The sequence below is a fragment of the Neomonachus schauinslandi genome, chromosome X (genome assembly GCF_002201575.2).
Source record: "Neomonachus schauinslandi chromosome X, ASM220157v2, whole genome shotgun sequence".
Classification (NCBI taxonomy): Eukaryota; Metazoa; Chordata; class Mammalia; order Carnivora; family Phocidae; genus Neomonachus; species Neomonachus schauinslandi.
In genome coordinates, this window is record NC_058419.1 from 113,324,431 (window position 1) to 113,342,987 (window position 18,557).

Below are 18,557 nucleotides of genomic sequence, written 5' to 3' on the forward strand. Positions count from 1 at the left end.
AGGCAGCTGAATAGAGACAAGACTACCAAATATCTGGCAAAATGGACAAGTTGGGAGACTCAAGTGGGGGTCGAGAGAAGAGAAATACTTGCCCCTTCTTAAGGCAGTGGAGTGTAGGCAAGCCCAGGACCACCATCTACTAGCTCCACGACCTTAGGCAAATTAACTTCTGCACCTCAATTTCTATATCTCTAAAGTGGGGATACAACAGCACCTACCTCATTAGGATTATTGTAAGGATAAGAGATAATGCATGGAAACTGCTTTAAATGTGTCCTCTGTACAAAGTAAGCCTCAAATTCAAATCAACCATCATCACTATGTATCTAGTGCTAGGTGTTAATAAAGAGCCTAAAAACAACTCTAACAAATAGGGAAACCTGGCTTGGGACAGAGTAGCCACTGTATACTTACAGGTAAAGAATATACTACTCAGGTGACCTGGGTGGCTCAGTCGGTTAAGCGTCTGCCTTCAGCTCAGGTCATGATCTCCAGGTCCTGGGATCGAGACCTTCATCGGGCTCCCTGCTCAGCAGGGAGTCTGCTTCTCACTCTCTTTCCCCCTCCCCATCACGCATTCTCTCTCACTTTCTTTCACATAAATAAATAAAATCTTTTTTAAAAAAATATACTACTTATAAAGGAACTAGATCAACTGGTTTCACATATGAGAGAAAAAGTACAGCTGGATGCTAGCAGTCAGTAATGATTGTTTAAATGTCCTCCAAACACTAAAAGGGATTCCCTCCATGATTTGTGGTAGCTGCATGATTAGTTAAGCAGTTAGAAGTCCAATAATGAGTATGCTTCCAAGCTCATTATCTAAGTTAAGGATAAGATGTGTCCAGACAACTAACAGACAAGTTCAACAAGGTTACAAGATAGATCAATACATAAAAACCAATTATACTTCTAGACACCAGCAATGAAGACTGCAAAAATGAAATTAAGAAAACAATTCCCTTTAGGCTAACATCAAAATAAAACACTTAAGAATAAATTTTTACAAGTGTAAAACCTTTTTGTGAAAACTACAAAATATTGTTGAAAGAAATTAAAGACTTAAATAAACGGAAATACATCCTGTGTTCATGGATTGGAAGATTTAATATTGTTAAGATGGAAAACATCACGTTGTACACCATAAATATGTACAATTTTTATTTGTCCATTAGCATCATTATAAAGTTTGGGAAAAAAGACTGTTGAGATGGCAATACTAACCAAACTGATTTACAGAGTCAACGCAATCCCTACCAAACTCCCAGTTGCCTTTTTTTTAAAAAACAGAAATTGACAACCTGATCCTAAATTTCATATGGAAATGCGAGGGACCCAGAATAACCAAAACAATCTTGAAAAAGAAGAGAGGCACCTGGGTGGCTCAGTCAGTTATGTATCTGACCCTTGATTTCAGCTCAGGTCATGATCTCAGGATCTTGAGATCAAGCCCCACGTCAGGCTCCGTGCTCACTGGGGAGTCTGCTTGAGATTCTCTCTGTCCCTCTCCCTCTGCCCCTCCCCATCCTGTGCGCTTGCTCGCGCCCTCTCTCTCTCTCAAATAAATAAATCTTAAAAAAAAAAAAAAGTAAAGAAGAAAGTGAGCAGACTCACACCTCCCAAATGCAAAATGTATTACAATTCTCCAACAATCACAACAGTATGGTGCTAGCACAAGGAGAGATATATTAATATCAATGGAATAGAATTGAGAATCCAGAAATAAGCCTTTATGTTTATGGTCACTTGATTTTTAATAAGGGTGCCAGGAAAATTAAACAGGGAATAATATTTTCTCAACAAATGGTACTGGGACAACTGGATAGCCACATGCAAAAAAAAAAAAAAAAATTGAACCCCTACCTCACACCACATACAAAAAAATCAACTCAAAATGGATCACAGACCTGAATGTAAGAGCTAAAAATATAAATATCTTAGAAGAAAAGAGGAGTACGTGTTTGTGGCCTTGAGTTAGGCAATGATTTCTTAGATATGACACCAAAAGGACAAAATTAAAAGCTTCTGCACTTCAAAGGATACCATTAAAAATGTTGAAAGGACAACCCACAAAATGAGAGAAAATATTTTTAAATCATGTATGTGAAAAGGGACTTGTATCCAGAATATATAAATAACCCTTACAACTCAACAATAACAGACAAATAGCCCAATTTTAAACTGGGCAAAGATTCTGAACAGACATTTCTCCAAAAATGACATAAATATGGCCAATAGGCACATGAAAAGATGTTCAACATCATTAGTCACTAGAAAATGCAAATCAAGGGGCGTCTGGCTAGCTCAGTTGGAAGACCATCTGACTCTTGATCTCAGGGTCGTGGGTTTGAGCCCCACATTGGGTACAGAGATTACTTTAAAATACTTTAAAAAAAGAAAATGCAAATCAAAACCATGATAAGATACCATTTCATACCTACTAGGATGACTAAAATAAAAAGGATGGGCAATAACAAGTGCTTCAAGAGTGAGAAACTGCAGTCCTCACACACTGGATGGTAAACTGGTACAGCCACTTTGGTAGTTCCTCAAGATGTCCAACTTAGAGTTACCATACAACCCGGAACTTCCACTCCCATGTATATCCATGAAGTGATAAATGGATAAATAAAATGTGTCATATTCCTACAATGTAATATTATTCGTCCATAAAAGGAATGAAGTACTCCTACATGCTACAACATGGATACACCTTGCAAACATTATACTAAGTGAAAGAAGCCAGATACAAAAGACCATATATTGTGGGATGCCATTAATATGGAATGTCCAGAACAGGCAAATTCACGGAAACTGAAAGGAGGCTAGGGGTTGCCAACAGCTGGTGGGAGAGGACAGGGGAATGAAGAAGGACCTCTAATAAGTATGGGGTTTCTTTTTGGGGTGAGGAAAATGTCCTAAAATTGGATAATGCTAGTGGTTGCACAACAGTATGAATATACTACAAGCCACTGAACTATATACTTTAAAAGGGCAAATTTTATAGTGTGTGGATTTTACCTCAATAAAGCTTTCATTTAAAAAAAAAAAATTGGGACGCCTGAGTGGCTCAGTCGGTTAAGCGTCTGCCTTCGGCTCAGGTCATGATCCCAGGGTCCTGGGATCGAGTCCCACATCGGGCTCCTTGCTCAGCAAGGAGCCTGCTTCTCCCTCTGCCTGCCTCTGTCTCTCTCTCTGATAAATAAATAAAATCTTAAAAAAAAAAACTGTCCAGACTGCTAAACTGAACCCTTAGCTGGCTGTGTACTGTGGACCCAAAAGTTTGGGGGTGGAGCAGGAATCCCATAATCCTACTGGATTTTAAAAGGGAACAAGCAGCACTCATAGGAATGATACAATAAGGAAATCTATAAGGTCGAAGCCGTTTGTGTGAGCAAATTCATCCTTTAGAGAACTTGAAAGGTTAAATTTGGTAAGAGATGTAGTATCTCTTATTCCCAAAGGGTTTACGTATTTCTCAAGTTGCAGAAATATCAATTTGTAGAAAAACCCAGACAGACTCTTCTCAGCTGGCCAACTAAAAAATACAACCCCCTTCCAAATTAAGACAGAGCCCTTATCACACTTTGCCCATCTGTACATCTCACAATGGAGACTACGGGAAGTCCTCTTAACTATTCCTCAATATTGGAAGGGCACTGAAGAGGAATCTGAAGGACATATCAGAGTCTTAAAGAATGTTCTAAAATGCTTCTGTCATTTTAGCTGCATTCTACAAAGTGGCAGCAGACTGGTCATAAAAATACCCTGGACATAGTATGGTAGGTAAATCTGAGACAGGTAAACTGGGCCAGGGAAGGACATTTCTGGTACTCTCAGGTACTATCTGGTCACTGTGGCTATAGAGTGAAAAGCAAAATTTTTATAATATCTGTACTTGAGGCAAAATTAAAAAGATACAAGTGGGTATTCAATAAGAAGTAAGTTTCTCTCTCACTCCTGTCCCCAGTCATCCTATTCTCTTCCCCAGAGGCAACCACTATTACCACTTTCCTAAGTATCCTTCCAAAATCTGCCTATACATTTAAGAACACGCATATTCTGCACCATGCCTCTTTCACTTAATTTATGTCAGATGGCTTTCCACTTAGTACACATACCTTATTCTTTTTAACTGCTTCTTAAGTTTCCATAATATGGATGTACCATAATTTCTTAACCCTGGAATGAATTATTATCAGTATGTCTAAAGCAGAAATAAAACATTAGCTATCCATGGGTAGATGCTACCCATGGATGTGTTTTGTTCAGCCATCACAATGGTTTTAACATGTGGATCTTAATGTATTTGGCCACATGCGATGTGGTAGAAAGAGCTCCCCACCAACATTCACTCTCCTCTTTTACAGTAAGAGAGATGTCAATGGGAAATGGCTACCCTGCCAGGAACTACATTTCCCAGCTGCCCAGCAGCTAGCTATATTCATGGGACTAGGTTTCCCCAGTTAGAGCTGAGTGGAAGTGATGAAGATTTCTGGTCTGCAGCTTTAAAGGGATGGCTATGTTTCCTCCAAACAACCTCTGTCCCTTCTGCCAGGTAGATGCTCAATGACTGGCACAGGGCTATTTTGGCAGAGGCAGCACTGAAGGGGTTGACCATCACCGTGGCAACCTCCAGCTGCAAGCTTTAGACATGGCTCTGGAAGGGGCAAGTCACTGTTGAGAGTGGAAGGAGGGGAGTTCCCACCCCACATGGTGGAACAAAAGAAACCCCTGCTTTATGAAAACAACTGTTTCAATGAGGAAAAGGAAGTTAGTATCTAAAGAGTATTGCCTTCACAGTTTGATTTTTCTTACGGAAATTTCAGTAACATAATATGTTTTATAAAACAAAATAATAATAAAATATGTTTTGTGGCGGTAAACATAGAGCTATAAAATCTAAACATTCCAGGTCTGACTGCATCTAGATTTTGTGCACTTGCATCATCACTGACTGAGACTTTCTTGCACATTTTTGTCTTCTCTCAAATGCAGCAGCTGTTTGGGCCTTGACAGGATGGCTCCCTGACCTGGATCAGCTATTACAAAGGTGATCTCCCATGGGGCGCCTGGGTGGCTCAGTCGGTTAAGCATCTGCTTTCAGCTCAGGTCATGATTCCAGGACCCTAGGATCAAGTCCCGCATTGGGCTCCCTGCTCAGTGGGAGCCGGCTTCTCCCTCTCCTGCTACCCCCCTGCTTGTGTGCTCTCTCTCTTTCTGTCAAATAAATAAATAAATAAAATCTTTTAAAAAACAACAACAAAGGTGGTCTCCCTTTTACACACAGCAATCATGTCATATCAACTTCTCCCTATGAAAACATACACTTAGGTGTAATACCAGTACCTGCCTATCTAGAGCCCTGGGATTATCCAGACTCCCATAAATTTAAATTCATACTGTTTTTACAGATATCAAAGGTAAAGCCAATTGTCCCATACTGCCAAAGTGGCTTGTTCACTTTTATAGATTTACATTCGACATCAGCCCTTTGTTATTCTTCCCCATATCATCTTACTGATCTCCCTAAATTTGAAGGCATTAATGCTCTAATGAAGGCATTCTAAGTTCTTCCCTTAAATCCCACCAAATCCTTCACCAAGTCTGTAGGAAGGGCTCTCTGTGTGCTCTCCTCCCCTTGGTCATCACAGTCTTCTATTTCCTTCTCCTCCCTTTATATAAACATCATCACTCCTATGTAACAACCACCTCATCATTTCCTGCACTTCCCTCTTTCATTCTTGCTTCTTTGCATCTTCTCTCCATCCTATTTCTTCTCCACACAATCAGTCCACCATAGGCCACTCTGACTCAGCAACCTAGCCTCACTTACTCTGTTTTTCACAGCCCTTTGCTTGTAATACAGCAGGCAACTGGGGCTCGGTCTCTCTGTGAGCCCACCAAGGAACTGTAGGGAAGGGATCACAGACCTGAACCACTAGAGATCAAGGGGGGCAAGGGACTTTATCCTCTCACTCCCTTTCCTCAATGATTTCTGGGCAAATGAGTGCCTATGGGTCAAACATGTTGCTATTAGGATTATGTTTATTATCTCACCAAAACCCTATAGCTCCGTGGACTGTTGGCCCTATTTTAGAGATTAAAAATCTGAAATGCAGAAAGATTAAGCCACTTGCTGAAAATCAAACAGTTAATAAGCAGCAGAGCTGGACTCCAAATCCAGTCTTGTCTCTTCCACCATACGATGCAATGTTGTAAAAGCCAGAGCACATCCATTCCCCAGCACTGCTGGCACTCCTCGCGGGCTTGCACAGCCAGAGAGATACTTGCACGCTTCCAGCCTCTCCATGCAAGGAAAACGTATTAAGATAGCTGCCCAGATTGTTTTAATCTTTTTGCATGCGTAGAAAAATCTTCTGGGTCATAATCCGCCAGCCATGTGAAATTTTTATAGCATCATCATCCATGGCTACTCCCACCTCAAATACTAGTTACTATGAAATTATGCCAGAATTTGGATCAAAGTATGGGGGGAAATGCAAGGCAAATTTTTATCTGATGAGCTCATGGCAGAGAATCAAATTTCATAGAGAGTTCCAGACTCTAGTATATTAAAAAACAATCTGTAACTTTACTGTGAGGAGACTACTTTATTAGAACAACTAAAACATGCTGAGCTCTGCTGGGACACAGAGGTCATGCTAATGTGTGAGCCAAGGAGAGTCTTTTCTTGCTTTTGTAGAAAAGATAATAATCTGCAAATCACTAGCATCTGAGGCTGGCTTGATTTAAAATGCACACAGATAGAGAAAAAGTTCCAGGAAATCACTATATTTATAGCTTGCCTACATCAGTCAGTAGAAAGGCCCTTGCTGCTCCCAAAATAACACTTGGGAAGGTGCTGCATCCTAACACCTTTGCTAAGCAAAGGCATGCATGGTTCTCATCTGCTGTTCTGTAGGTTCCCTAGGAGGACATCTCCCACTTCACAGGGAGCCAGGGAAGGAGACTGGGCCCTCCAACATCCCCCACCTCCAGCCCAGCTGTACAGCAGCTGGCTCAAGGAAGTCCCAGTCCCAGAAGCCCTCAGCAGGCCACCTGGAGGAGCCCTTGCCCTAGTTCCCCCCACCAACCACCTAACCATCAGTCAGATTTAGAAAGCAAGCCCCTTAGCATTAAACCCTCCAAGACACCGCATCTTCACCACAAGGATAAGATGCAGAGGAAGATTCTGGCCAGGTGTCGATCGCCAAGGTCTTTCACAAAAGAACTGCATAAGCATCTCAGGAAATGACAGACAATATACAAATTATATACAAATTACTTATATACAAATTACCACAATACGGAGAACAAGACCCCAGCCATGCACTCAGTGGGCTGTCTGGGGTTTAAGTATTTCAATCCTCTTGGTACAGAATTTCATAATTCTTGGTCCATACGGGTGTGGGCAAGGCTCCAGACACATAGGATATCTTATCGGTTTAGAACTGCTTTCCCTCCCAAGAATACCATAGCAACTCGAAGACCTTCCTGGGACGGGAAATGGCCAGATCTGCTCGTTCTGTGGACTCACAAAGGCCTATGGGGCAGACACACATCCAGTGACTCCAACAAGAAAGGGAAAGACTGGGGTGCAGAGGGGCACTTCACCTGGCACACTGGGCTGGAAGACTTTATTCAGATCCAAGGAGGAGGCTCTGGAATGGGTTTTCTGTGGCCGCGGTGGCGGGGTAGGAGGGTCCTCGCCCCTTTTCATGGCCTCTTCTATGGAGGTGCTAGAGTAAGATCTGCAGCAAAATAAGGAAAGGTCAGAAGGGAGACAGCAAAGCTTTAGTCTCTGAAGTAGGGTTGAAATGGAAATACCCACAAAAGTCAAAGTCACTACAAAGGACTGACCAGGGCCCATCTCAAAGCAACCACGAATTCAGCTGTCCCTTGGGTGCCACTACCTGCAATAATTGTCCAAACCCAAACCGTGAATCAGACCCTTTTTTAACCTCTTTGTTCATACTATATCTTAGACCTAAATTTACACAAAGGAAAAGCTTTCTGTAAATTCAAATCCGTTTCTATGGGTATTGTTAATAAGAATAACATGTAAGCCTTCTGCTCAGCCACTTCCATGTTGTAACAGAAGGGCTTCATGGTCTTAACGGACTGCAGCACTTTTCTCCTGTTTACATGCGAACACAATGACAGGCACGTATGGAAGTGGGGCAGATAACCTGAGAGTAAGAATCAGAGGCTCAAGGGAATACGCCACAAATGAAATTCAGGAAAGGGAAACACACATCTATCAGATGGAGGGGTCTAGGTTGTCTTACCATGAGAAATACCAGTTTGGGGAAATTTTCAAAGCAAAAGCTTCCTCTTAACCTTGTCCCTCAATCTGTAACAAGGCAGTACCTAACTAGACAACTTCTGAGATTGTAACTCTAATAATTACATTCAAAGAAACAGAAAATAAATAACCTGCCAAAGGTAACATAGCCAGAAAGTTACATTAGTTCAATTCAAACTCCAATCTGTTTCTAAATTCCATTTTTAAAATATTCTGATACTGCCTATGAGCCAAGAAAGAAATCTTTTGACAGTAGCAGCTAAACTACTTATTAGAGACTTAATTATTTTCTAAATTAATTCAACTCAGTACATTAATCAATTGCTTAGAAACAGGTTTGTGGATGAGTTCCCAATATGATTTTCTAAGAAGTGGATGTGTACATCTGTTCTCCTCAGCCTCTCAGCTACACTCATGTCAAAGAACAAAATGACCTTAGAGTCAGAGATATGCTCTAGAGACAAATTAACATCAGAAAACTATTATTAGTATTTAGCTATTAGAGTGTCATTTATGAAATCAGAATCTATCGATTACTAATTAAGCAACTTCAGTTCTTGGTAGAGCTGGTTTTGACATAGCAAGTTTTTACTTTCCCAAATCATTCCCTCAAGGTTTCTTTGCGGTAGTTAAAGAGTTTTGTCATGCAAGGTTGCAATCTTTCATAAAGCTGCCATAAAGGCATGGAACGTGCTCCAGGGTGGTCCCTGTAAAACAACTGGCAAGACAGGCAAGGTAAAGGCATGCAGGAACTGGCAGGAAGAATGGTCTGATACTTTCAATCAGAGTGAAAGGAAATTGATAGGAAAAGACAACAAAGTTTTCAAATGGGAACTCTTGATTTAAAAAGGAAATCAGAGACTAGCTAGAAATTAAAAGAACTTTTTATGCCAGACAGAGCTTTAGTGACAGTTTTCAGTCAAGAAAGGAAATATGGTGGGGGGGGTGGGTGTGTGTGTGTGTGTGTGGGTGGGTGTGTGTGTGTGTGTGTGTGTGTGTGTATCGACACACATGCAGAGAGAGTTAGGCATACCATCCCATACCACATATCTCATTCCATTCTATTTCCATATATAACCTGTGTACTGGTTATTTTCATATGGAAAGCTAACTGAATATTAAACAAGTGATACTGTAAAACTGTGACTACAACCAATTTAAATACAAATGTGCAGGGAATCAACAAAATAATGAATATAAGTGGTGTTAGAACAGTGATTTTCCCTCTCCCTCACATTTCTACAAAGTGTTATTATTCTAAAAAGGAAGATAAAGGATAATCTGATTCTCTCAGTCTCAATAAAGACCCAGCTGGGGAGAAGTGAAAATAAAAACATCCAAATTAGACCAGGAGACCAACCCCTAAAAGAATAATATATAAAAGTTGGGGGGTGCCTGGGTGGCTCAGTCGTTAAGCGTCTGCCTTCGGCTCAGGTCATGATCCCAGGGTCCTGGGATCCAGCCCCGCAGCGCAGCGGGCTCCCTCCTCAGCAGGGAGCCTGCTTCTCCCTCTCCTACTCCCCCTGCTTGTGTTCCCTCTCTCGTTGTCTCTCTCTCTGTCAAATAAACAAATAAAATCTTAAAAAAAAAGTTGGCCAGAGATATTAATAATAGAACAGGTAACCATGAAATTTTGTACTTTCATTCACTTGGAGAAAGAGAGGAAGTCAATAGAAGAAAACTGTGAGGTTTAACTTAAAGTTAACACAGCACACAAACAGATTTCTGGAATTCAAAGGTTTTTCATACTATGAGGGCAGATAAATGTTACTATTTCTACATCCTAAAGCCAGTACTTTAAGCCAGTACAGTAAAAGATCCATTCATCCTTAAAAAAAAAAAAAAAAGATGAGTAAATGTGGTAGCCACAGACAGAAACAGTGACTATACCTTTTTTCCTGCCAAAAAGATTACTGTTATCTATTGTTTCAAAAAATGTGAATATAGATATCTGTATCTTCTATAAACAAGGAAACAAAACCCCAATTTAGAAACTCCAGACATAAAAGATAAACTAAGGGATAACTCTCAGATTTACAAGACGACGAGGTTTCCTCAATTATCAATATTTCAAGCATATAAAATATGATCAGATTTAAATTCACTTTTTCAGGAATGTGTCTCAGTAGCCAAAGGAAGAAAAAAGTCACTAAGAGCCAAAGCAAACACATATGTACTGTCCTTACACTGCTGTCTACCACTGAAGAGTGGTCCCAACACCATTTCCCCTCTCTGATGTTCTATTAATGTTTCCATATTTCTCCTCAATCCTCCACTCTGATGTCTGATGTCAACTGCAGCTCTGTCTTACTCGCTCTCCCTCTTCTACTAGCTTCTACTCATCTAAAAACTGTGAAGCTTGGGGCACCTGGGTGGCTCAGTCGTTAAGCGTCTGCCTTGGGCTCAGATAGTGATCCCAGGGTCCTGGGATCGAGCCCCGCATTCGGCTCCCTGCTCAGCGGGAAGCCTGCTTCTCCCTCTCCCATTCCCCCTGCTTGTGTTCCCTGTCTTGCTGTCTCTCTCTCTGTCAAATAACAAAATCTATTAAAAACAACAACAACAAACAAACCGTGAAGCCAAAAAGCAGCTCTAAGACAGGATAAAACAGACCATAAGCACTGTTTACCTAAAGCCTCAAGCCTCATTAAAATCACCGTGAGCATTTTCTTTTCCTACTCTAGATTTCATCCCTCAGGCGTCTTACTTTTGGGTGTCCACCTTGTCATGATAGTAAATTTCCGTGTTACCTCTGAACCACATTTCCTTCTCTCCAAAACTACTGCCCTCTATTCCTTATCATCTTGCAACACTGGCCCATATCCACACAAACCACTTCTTGTCAGGCGACCTGCCAGAAGCAGCCACCGTCTTCCAGCGCTAATAAACACAGAAACTGAGAGTCTCCCAGCTGCACTGCATGCTCCAAGCAGGCCCTTCATGACAAGTGAATTCACCCCTATTCTAAGCTTCAAATCTGAAGGAAAAGGAAATTGTGGGTTGGGCTTCAGGTTGTGGGATTTTATTTCTAGTCAGGGACAGGATAGAAGGGGCATTAAAGCAGAAATTAAACAAACACTACCTGGATCTTGGTCTTGCTTTGAGACTGTTGGAATCCTTAGAAGTGGCTGAAACAAAGATTAGTTGTTGTTTACTTGGCTTTCATTTCTGCAGTTGAACAGGTTTATAAGCAATACCTGGGCTAGTACAGAACAAACATTATCAACAGGTAAATGTGAGGTACAGGTGTCCCTGTGGAGAACTTGACCGCCTCCACATTTTCATTATTTTGTAATTTTATTTCTAAAGCTAAAGGCACAATTTAAAGGAAGGAGAAACCAATATTTTTTTCCTTTTGTTAGAGTACTATGGAGCTATTCTCAAATCTACGTTGATGAATAAAGAAATCCCAGTCTAAAAAGACAACCCTCTCAAGGGGTTATCTACTTGTATAATAGTGGGTTCAGACCTGTGGTTTTCTTGGTCTATCATGATAGCCTAGTAATTGATTTTGAACCAGCTTCCCCTGAAAGCTAAGAAGAAATCTATCAGGTTACATATTTCAAGATTTTTAAAAAATACACTACCAGAGCAGCATGACCACAAGAAATCAAAGCTCCCACAAGTTGAAATAAGCTACACAGATTTTCCTGTAAGAAAATATTGTGTCCTATGTCTCTGTGACCAAATCATACACAGGATATTACAGAGTGAAATCATTAAAATATTTTATCAACCATACGACTTTTCCTTATCAAATGTAAATCATGAACTAACTTGCTCAGTATCGACACCCATGAAGCCTACTTTCCCATCACAGTTGCTGGGAGTAATTAGAAACATTTACAAAAAGATTAATCCTTTTTTATGTTTTCAATACCCTACGAAAGACAACTTTAGAAACCATTAGTTATGCTAAGCTGCAAATTTTTCATCATAAAATGTCATAAAAATCCATAGAAAAAGTGCTACTCTAACTAGGAACAAGGAGAATATAGTTTGTATACTGTTTGCACAAATTCTTCCAAACATTTTCTTATGTCTCAGTGAATTATCCCACCCCTTTTTACATTGCTCCTAAAGATAAAAACCCTCCTTGGGATGAAGCAGCCTGAATTGACGATGGTCATTAAAATCCATGGGTTAGATAAGCAGGAGAGGAAAGGGGAGCTAAAAATGCTAACAAGGCACAAAGCAAACTAGCAATATATATTCCCTTAGATATGGTCAGCTGCCGAAAAGATGCATTTATTCCAAAATAAGAATTTTGGTTTGGTGTAGTGAGAACACAGGCATCTTTCAACTTCAATCCATCAAAATGCTGCCAGAGCCCTGAAAAGCATGGGAGGCCCAAGGAGTTTGAGCCCTGTCCTGCCCATTCTCATGCATCCACATCTGCAGGGATATGTGGCTCCCCCCGCCACCCCTGACCCCACAAACCCCAGGCAGCGAAGGAAAGGGGCCTAAGGGGAGCCCATCCAGCAGTCAAGCAGGTTGCCGTGGGGCTGAGTGAACAGTGTGACCAGACTCACCACAAAGCTGGGGGCCACCCTCTGGGCAGGCTGCCCACAACTGGCTCTGAACCCCTCTTCTCCCTCAGGCGACACTGCTTTCCAGAAATATGTGGGTCGGGAAAGTCTCAGCCACATTAAAATAAAAGTCTGGTTCCCCAAATCAGACCACGGGGGTGACCGTTAATTCCTTTGTCAACTGCCATTATCTCTGTCTTTTTGCTGGGGTGAGAATGGGTGTGGAAGGAGTGGAAAACCCTGGAGGTGAGAGATAGACATACAGACAGATGGGGTGTGGGGGAATGGATAAGCAGTGGAGACCCAGACAGGTGTCCTGAGGCCTACATGTCCCTCCTGGCCACAACCGTAACTATTATGATTCTGAGCCTCAGTTTCCTCGTCTACAGAATGAAGATAATAAAAATGTGGCCCCTTTCTCACGGGGAGAGAGGTGAAAGTACTTTGAAAACTATATTTTAGAATTGCAAAATATTACTGTTGGAGAGTGCTCCTAATTTTTCAAGCTTAGAAACCTGGATTCTAAATTTAGTTCCCATTAGGACAGCAAAGGAGGTACAGGTGGGAGCAGGTAATGGAAGCAGAAAACTGTTCTACCCTGTAAGACCATGGGGTGATAGCTGGCAACGGGGCAGCTGCTAGAATCACCAACGGTGTCTGAAGACTACAGTGTGAGGGTCAACAGGCCTAATCCCCTCAGCATGACTTACAGACATCAAGAAAAAGATCACCATTGTACAGTGTGCCCTGTTGAATTAGGCTGGAATATGATGTTAGCTAAAGAATCTATTAGACTCCACTAGTATGTACACTTTCAGCATTTAAAAGGGTAAGGGCATATTAAAAAATATGTGACAAGGAATTACCCCCATTCCCTGACAACAGTCCCACCACAACATCATCTTCATCACCATTACTATTACCATTATTATCATCATTATTACCACCCATTGTGGAAGAGCAGGGCAGGGAGATATTTCTCCTGCCATCTGCAAAAATATATCCCAGGCAGATCTTGGTAAGTCCCCACAGGTTTCAGATCACAAAAAACTAGAGAACACTATTCCAGTTAAGTCTTCCATCAGCCTCCAAGCCCCTGAAAGTCAGACTCAGCATTTGGGGCATGTGAGTATCTGCAAAAATGGCCAGGGCATGTTGTATTGGAATCCAGACAGAAGCCAGTGGGGAGATCACAGCTTCTCATTTAGCTGGGAAGAGGGAAGAAGAATGACAACTTCCTAGAACACCCCGGGCATGTCATCTTTACAGCAAACTGAAATAGGATAAAAAGGCAAGCCTGAAGTTTAATTCTCTAAAAGGCAGCACTCAACTGAGGTGAAATGTCCGTGTGGCATGGACAGACATTCAGAGTTAGAAACCACCACGTTGAAACTCTAGTGTCTCACACTAGAAATCCAAACATGCCCCAGGAAAGAGGGTATTAAATAGGTTTTCAGAGGAAGGATTCCCTCATATCCACTCCAGAAAGGGGCAGCAGTAGGAAAAATGAATCAGAAGCTACATAGCATGTTCCCATGCAGAATGAAACAAATGCAGATGTGCTTTGCACACCGTGGCACACCCTCGTAGCATTTGTCTGGTGACCCCATTCCCCTGTCAGTGAAGGAATATTAAAAATGAAGCTCATGCTTCAGAGAACACACAATGCTCATGGGAAAAACAGCAAGTTATTAGCCTAAAAGGCTGTTGGAAAAGCACCAATTTAACTCTCCAAGTTCAACTAGCTTTTATTAACACCGTTAACATGAAGTTTACAAAAACAGAGGTGCATCCACTTTAGCTCCAGAAATTAGAGGTGGAAAGAACTTACCTCAGGCATTTGTCCTGACATGGGATAAGAGGGCAAGCCTAAAGTCTAATTCTCTAACAAGCCAGCAATCCATTTGTCTTTACATAAACTGAGCATTTCTCCCTATGATGAAGGAACCCAAACTAGGCTTGAGAATTCCGACCACTTTTGGAGGCATGGTTGAACTACAGTCTCAATTTTCCAATTCTTTTTTTTTTTTAAGATTTTATTTATTTATTAGAGAGAGAGAGAATGAGAGAGAGCACATGAGAGGGGGGAGGGTCAGAGGGAGAAGCAGACTCCCTGCCGAGCAGGGAGCCCGATGCGGGACTCGATCCAGGGACTCCAGGATCATGACCTGAGCTGAAGGCAGTCGCTTAACCAGCTAAACCACCCAGGCGCCCTCAATTTTCCAATTCTTAACATCATCTCCTAAAGGCAGGGGTTCCCCAAATAGGCCACACATCAGAATCACCTGGGGTGCTGCCTAAACACACAGAATCTTCAACCTCATCACCGAAATCAATCATATATTCTCATTCATATTCATGTTCTCTCTCTCTCTCTCTCTCTCTCTCTCTCCCCTCCTCCTTCTATCTTCCCCCGCCCCTCTCTCTCTTTTAAACCTTGAATGAACTTAGTGTTTGGGAAATGCTGTACTATAGCATAAGACTCAATGTTATACTGATTCCTTTGTTCCAACTTTAAACAAATAAGCCTGGGATGATAGCTAGCTAACCAAAACAAACATGATTTACTTATTAAATATTATGAAAGATAACAATGAGAGAATGCAGCAACTTCTTTCACATCCTCACAACTGGAGCTCCAAAGAGTAATGCCCTCCCTAGCCAGTTTGTTTTCAACTAGGTTCAGCTTGGTTCAGTGATGGCTCCCATCAAGAGAGCTGAGGACACAGGCCTGGCCCTCTCCACAGTTCACAGACACAGTTCCAACTCTTCAAGAACATGGGCAAACACAACTTTTCTTTTTCTCCTTGGAATCCACTCCCTGTATAAGCACATTTACTTGCCTTCCTGGTGGTGAAGTCTAACGAAAACATTTGAGATTTTTGCTCTGGAAATGGAAAAGTTCAACTGTGGGCCTCCAGTTGATCTACCAATCAGCTCCTTACTCTACACAGAAACCACAATGGCTTACTGAAATCTCAACTCCAAGCCTTCCCAATTTCACAGTAAAAGTAACAATGAGACTCTAACTTCAAACTGCGTGATCCTATCAGTGAAACCTAAATTCAGAACTTAAAAATAAAAAACACTCTCTTCTCATACCTGAAAAGAGGGAAGCGGTAAAAAGCAACCAAAAGACTTACTTAGAATAAAACACAAGGCGCCCAGCGTGAGGCCCAGAAGAGACCCCAGTCCGTCATGAGCTAGGGTTACCGCGGAAAAGAAGCCACTGCACCCCACAGCCACGTGGGGTGGGTGTGGGGCAGGGTTCGTTGGTCCAGAAGAAGGACACTATGGACCCCCGAGGGCCAGCCCCCCCCAGCCTTTCCAGCGGCCTGAGGAAACTGGTCATGTCCGCCATCGGAAGACGAGGCGGGAGCGCAATGAGGCCCTGATGGGCAGCTGCCAGCCATTGACCCGTCAGGATCCTCCTGTGACCAGTCAGGATCCCTCTGTGGCCCCTACTGCTCCCAAGCTTGTGGTCATAACCCAGGGCCGGCTGAGCCGGGAGCACTGGGGTCTCTTCAACCATGAGGAGAAATCTCTTGACGTGGCACGGCTGCTTAGCTGTGAGTCCCTGGAGCCAGGCACCCCTTCACTCCCCACCAAACCCTCCCCGAGCCCAAGGTGGGCCCAAGAACCGGCCCCACAGTCAAGGGGCAAGGAGAACCAGGTGCCTAGAGGCTCTGGCCCAGGCCCACCCAGTCCCCCAGAGCTCCCTGGCTGGGGGCAGCTGCTGGAGGAGCTGCAGTGCCAGCTGATTCTGCCACAGGCCTTCCCCAGGAGGAACCTAGTGCAAGAAGCCAGGGATGCCATTGTGGGCACCTTACAGACCTCACCGTGGTGCTCCGTGGCTGCCAGCCACCCTTACCAGGGACCAAGCCTGGGGGCCCTGAAAGCCGAAGGATGACACCCTCCTGCATCAACAGCCCTGAGCCAGCCCCAGGGGAGGGGAGGCAGAGGAGGCAACAGAGGACAAAGATGCTCACCTTTGCCATGCCTCACACCTGCAGCACTCCCATGGTGCACCGGGTGAGCCTGGCAGCGCCAAAAGGCCCCTGGCCACCCCCCGTGCCCTTGTTGCCTTCGCCATCCGAGGCAGCCTGGGGCCCCCCAACAGCCTTTGACCTGCTGAAAAGCATCTGGCTGGTAGCCACGCTGCCCCCTCCGCGGCCCTGGGGGGTCAGGCCCCAACAGCCCATGCCTCAGCCACCATCACCCTTGTTGCCCAGAACCTCTACCCTGGACTGGAGCCCCAGCCCCCCTGCCCAACTGCCCAGCCTCTCCTGGGTGGTGGCCCAGAGCAGCCCAGAGGCCTGGTCCTTTCCACCCATGGGACTGTACTGAGGGGGCTGAGACTGGGCTGGGGGCACTCCTAATCACCTCAATAAAGAACCTTCTACATGGTCAAAAAATAAATAAAACACAAGGCAAATATTTAGAGAGAAACTTACACTACCACCTATTTTCTACTCACTGAAACTACTGGGTTTTTTAAATTAGAAATAATGACATAAAAATATATTAAAATGGTTTTCTCCTACCTGGATCCTCAGACATATCCTTTGGTAAGGCTTCATCCGCAGTACTTTTCAAGGCTAGACGTATTTTGTTTTGTTCTAGACGTGTTTTGTTTTGTTCTTAAACAACAAGAGAAAGAAAGGAGAAAAAAAAACTGTAAAATTTTATGTCTGAGGCACATTACATTAAAACAAAGAATCCAGGGCACCTGGGTGGCTCAGTCGTTAAGCGTCTGCCTTCGGCTCAGGTCATGATCCCAGGGTTCTGGGATCGAGCCCCTCATTGGGCTCCCTGCTCAGCGGGAAGCCTGCTTCTCCCTCTCCCACTCCCCCTGCTTGTGTTCCCGCTCTCTCTCTGTGTCTCTGCCAAATAAATAAATAAAATCTTTTTTAAAAAAAAATAAAACAAAGAATCCCTAGTCGTCACTTATGAAAATGGTGTTACAAACCTCTATAGGTTGGTACAGCACTTAGTAAAACAATAAAGACCCCCTAAAGTATGGAAATAGGTTCTCATCCCACAAGGAACAAAGCAGTATTTCCAACTTTCAACAGAGAGCACCTCTAGTGGCTATGAGGAATATTACCAGAAAGTATGAGAAATTTCCCCCTTTCATTCCTGACAGCCAGACCAATGACATCAGAATCTCTCTGGGAGTGAGATGCAGCCTTCAGTATTTTTAGACCTCACCTGGTTATTCCAATGTGCAATCAAGGCTTAGACCCACTAGTAAAGACAGTGATCAGAGTACACACTACTGCAAAAAATGTCTAGTTCTGCCTGCCTCTCCTGAGCAAATATTTAAATAGAGAGCAAGCAATTATTGTTTCCTAATGGAAAACTTATTTTTCATGTTTAATTCCTGTACAAAGCAGCAACAATGGCAGGTCTCGACAATAAACCTGAAATAGCTTCCCTGATTTTTAGTCCCTTCAGATAAGCCTCTCATTCATGGGTAGTAAATCAGTATCAAATAATAAAAAGAATACTGGCTTGAGACTTAGAAAATCTTTGTTCTTATCTCCATTCTTTTTATTATTAAACAAATGATTCACACTGCCTGCACTTCAGTTTACTCATCTCTGCGTTTTAGGTGATAAAACATACTAGCCTCCATTCAGTTTTGTGAGAACCGAGTAAGACAATGAATGAGGAAGGACCTGGTAGATTATAAAGAATTATATGGAGTGGTGTTGGCGGGG

At 42.8% G+C, this 18,557-nt stretch overlaps 2 protein-coding genes across 3 annotated transcripts in view; one reads left to right on the plus strand and one right to left on the minus strand.

Moving 5' to 3' along the window:
• The window catches only part of REPS2 (RALBP1 associated Eps domain containing 2), a 214,810-nt gene that overhangs the window by 71,954 nt on the left and 124,299 nt on the right, over positions 1-18,557 (minus strand). For both annotated transcript variants that reach the window (XM_021681025.1, XM_021681017.1), the window contains exons 11-13: positions 17,379-17,432; positions 11,388-11,433; positions 7,618-7,754 (exon numbers count right to left, since the gene is read on the minus strand). In XM_021681025.1, the coding sequence (XP_021536700.1) occupies positions 7,618-7,754; positions 11,388-11,433; positions 17,379-17,432 (237 nt within the window). The remainder of the gene's footprint in view (positions 1-7,617; positions 7,755-11,387; positions 11,434-17,378; positions 17,433-18,557) is intronic.
• On the plus strand, positions 13,050-17,181 carry LOC110572631 (proline-rich protein 19-like). Its single transcript, XM_044911893.1, is given in 3 exon segments — positions 13,050-13,080; positions 16,101-16,661; positions 16,664-17,181. Coding segments are annotated over 3 exon segments (1,110 nt in total).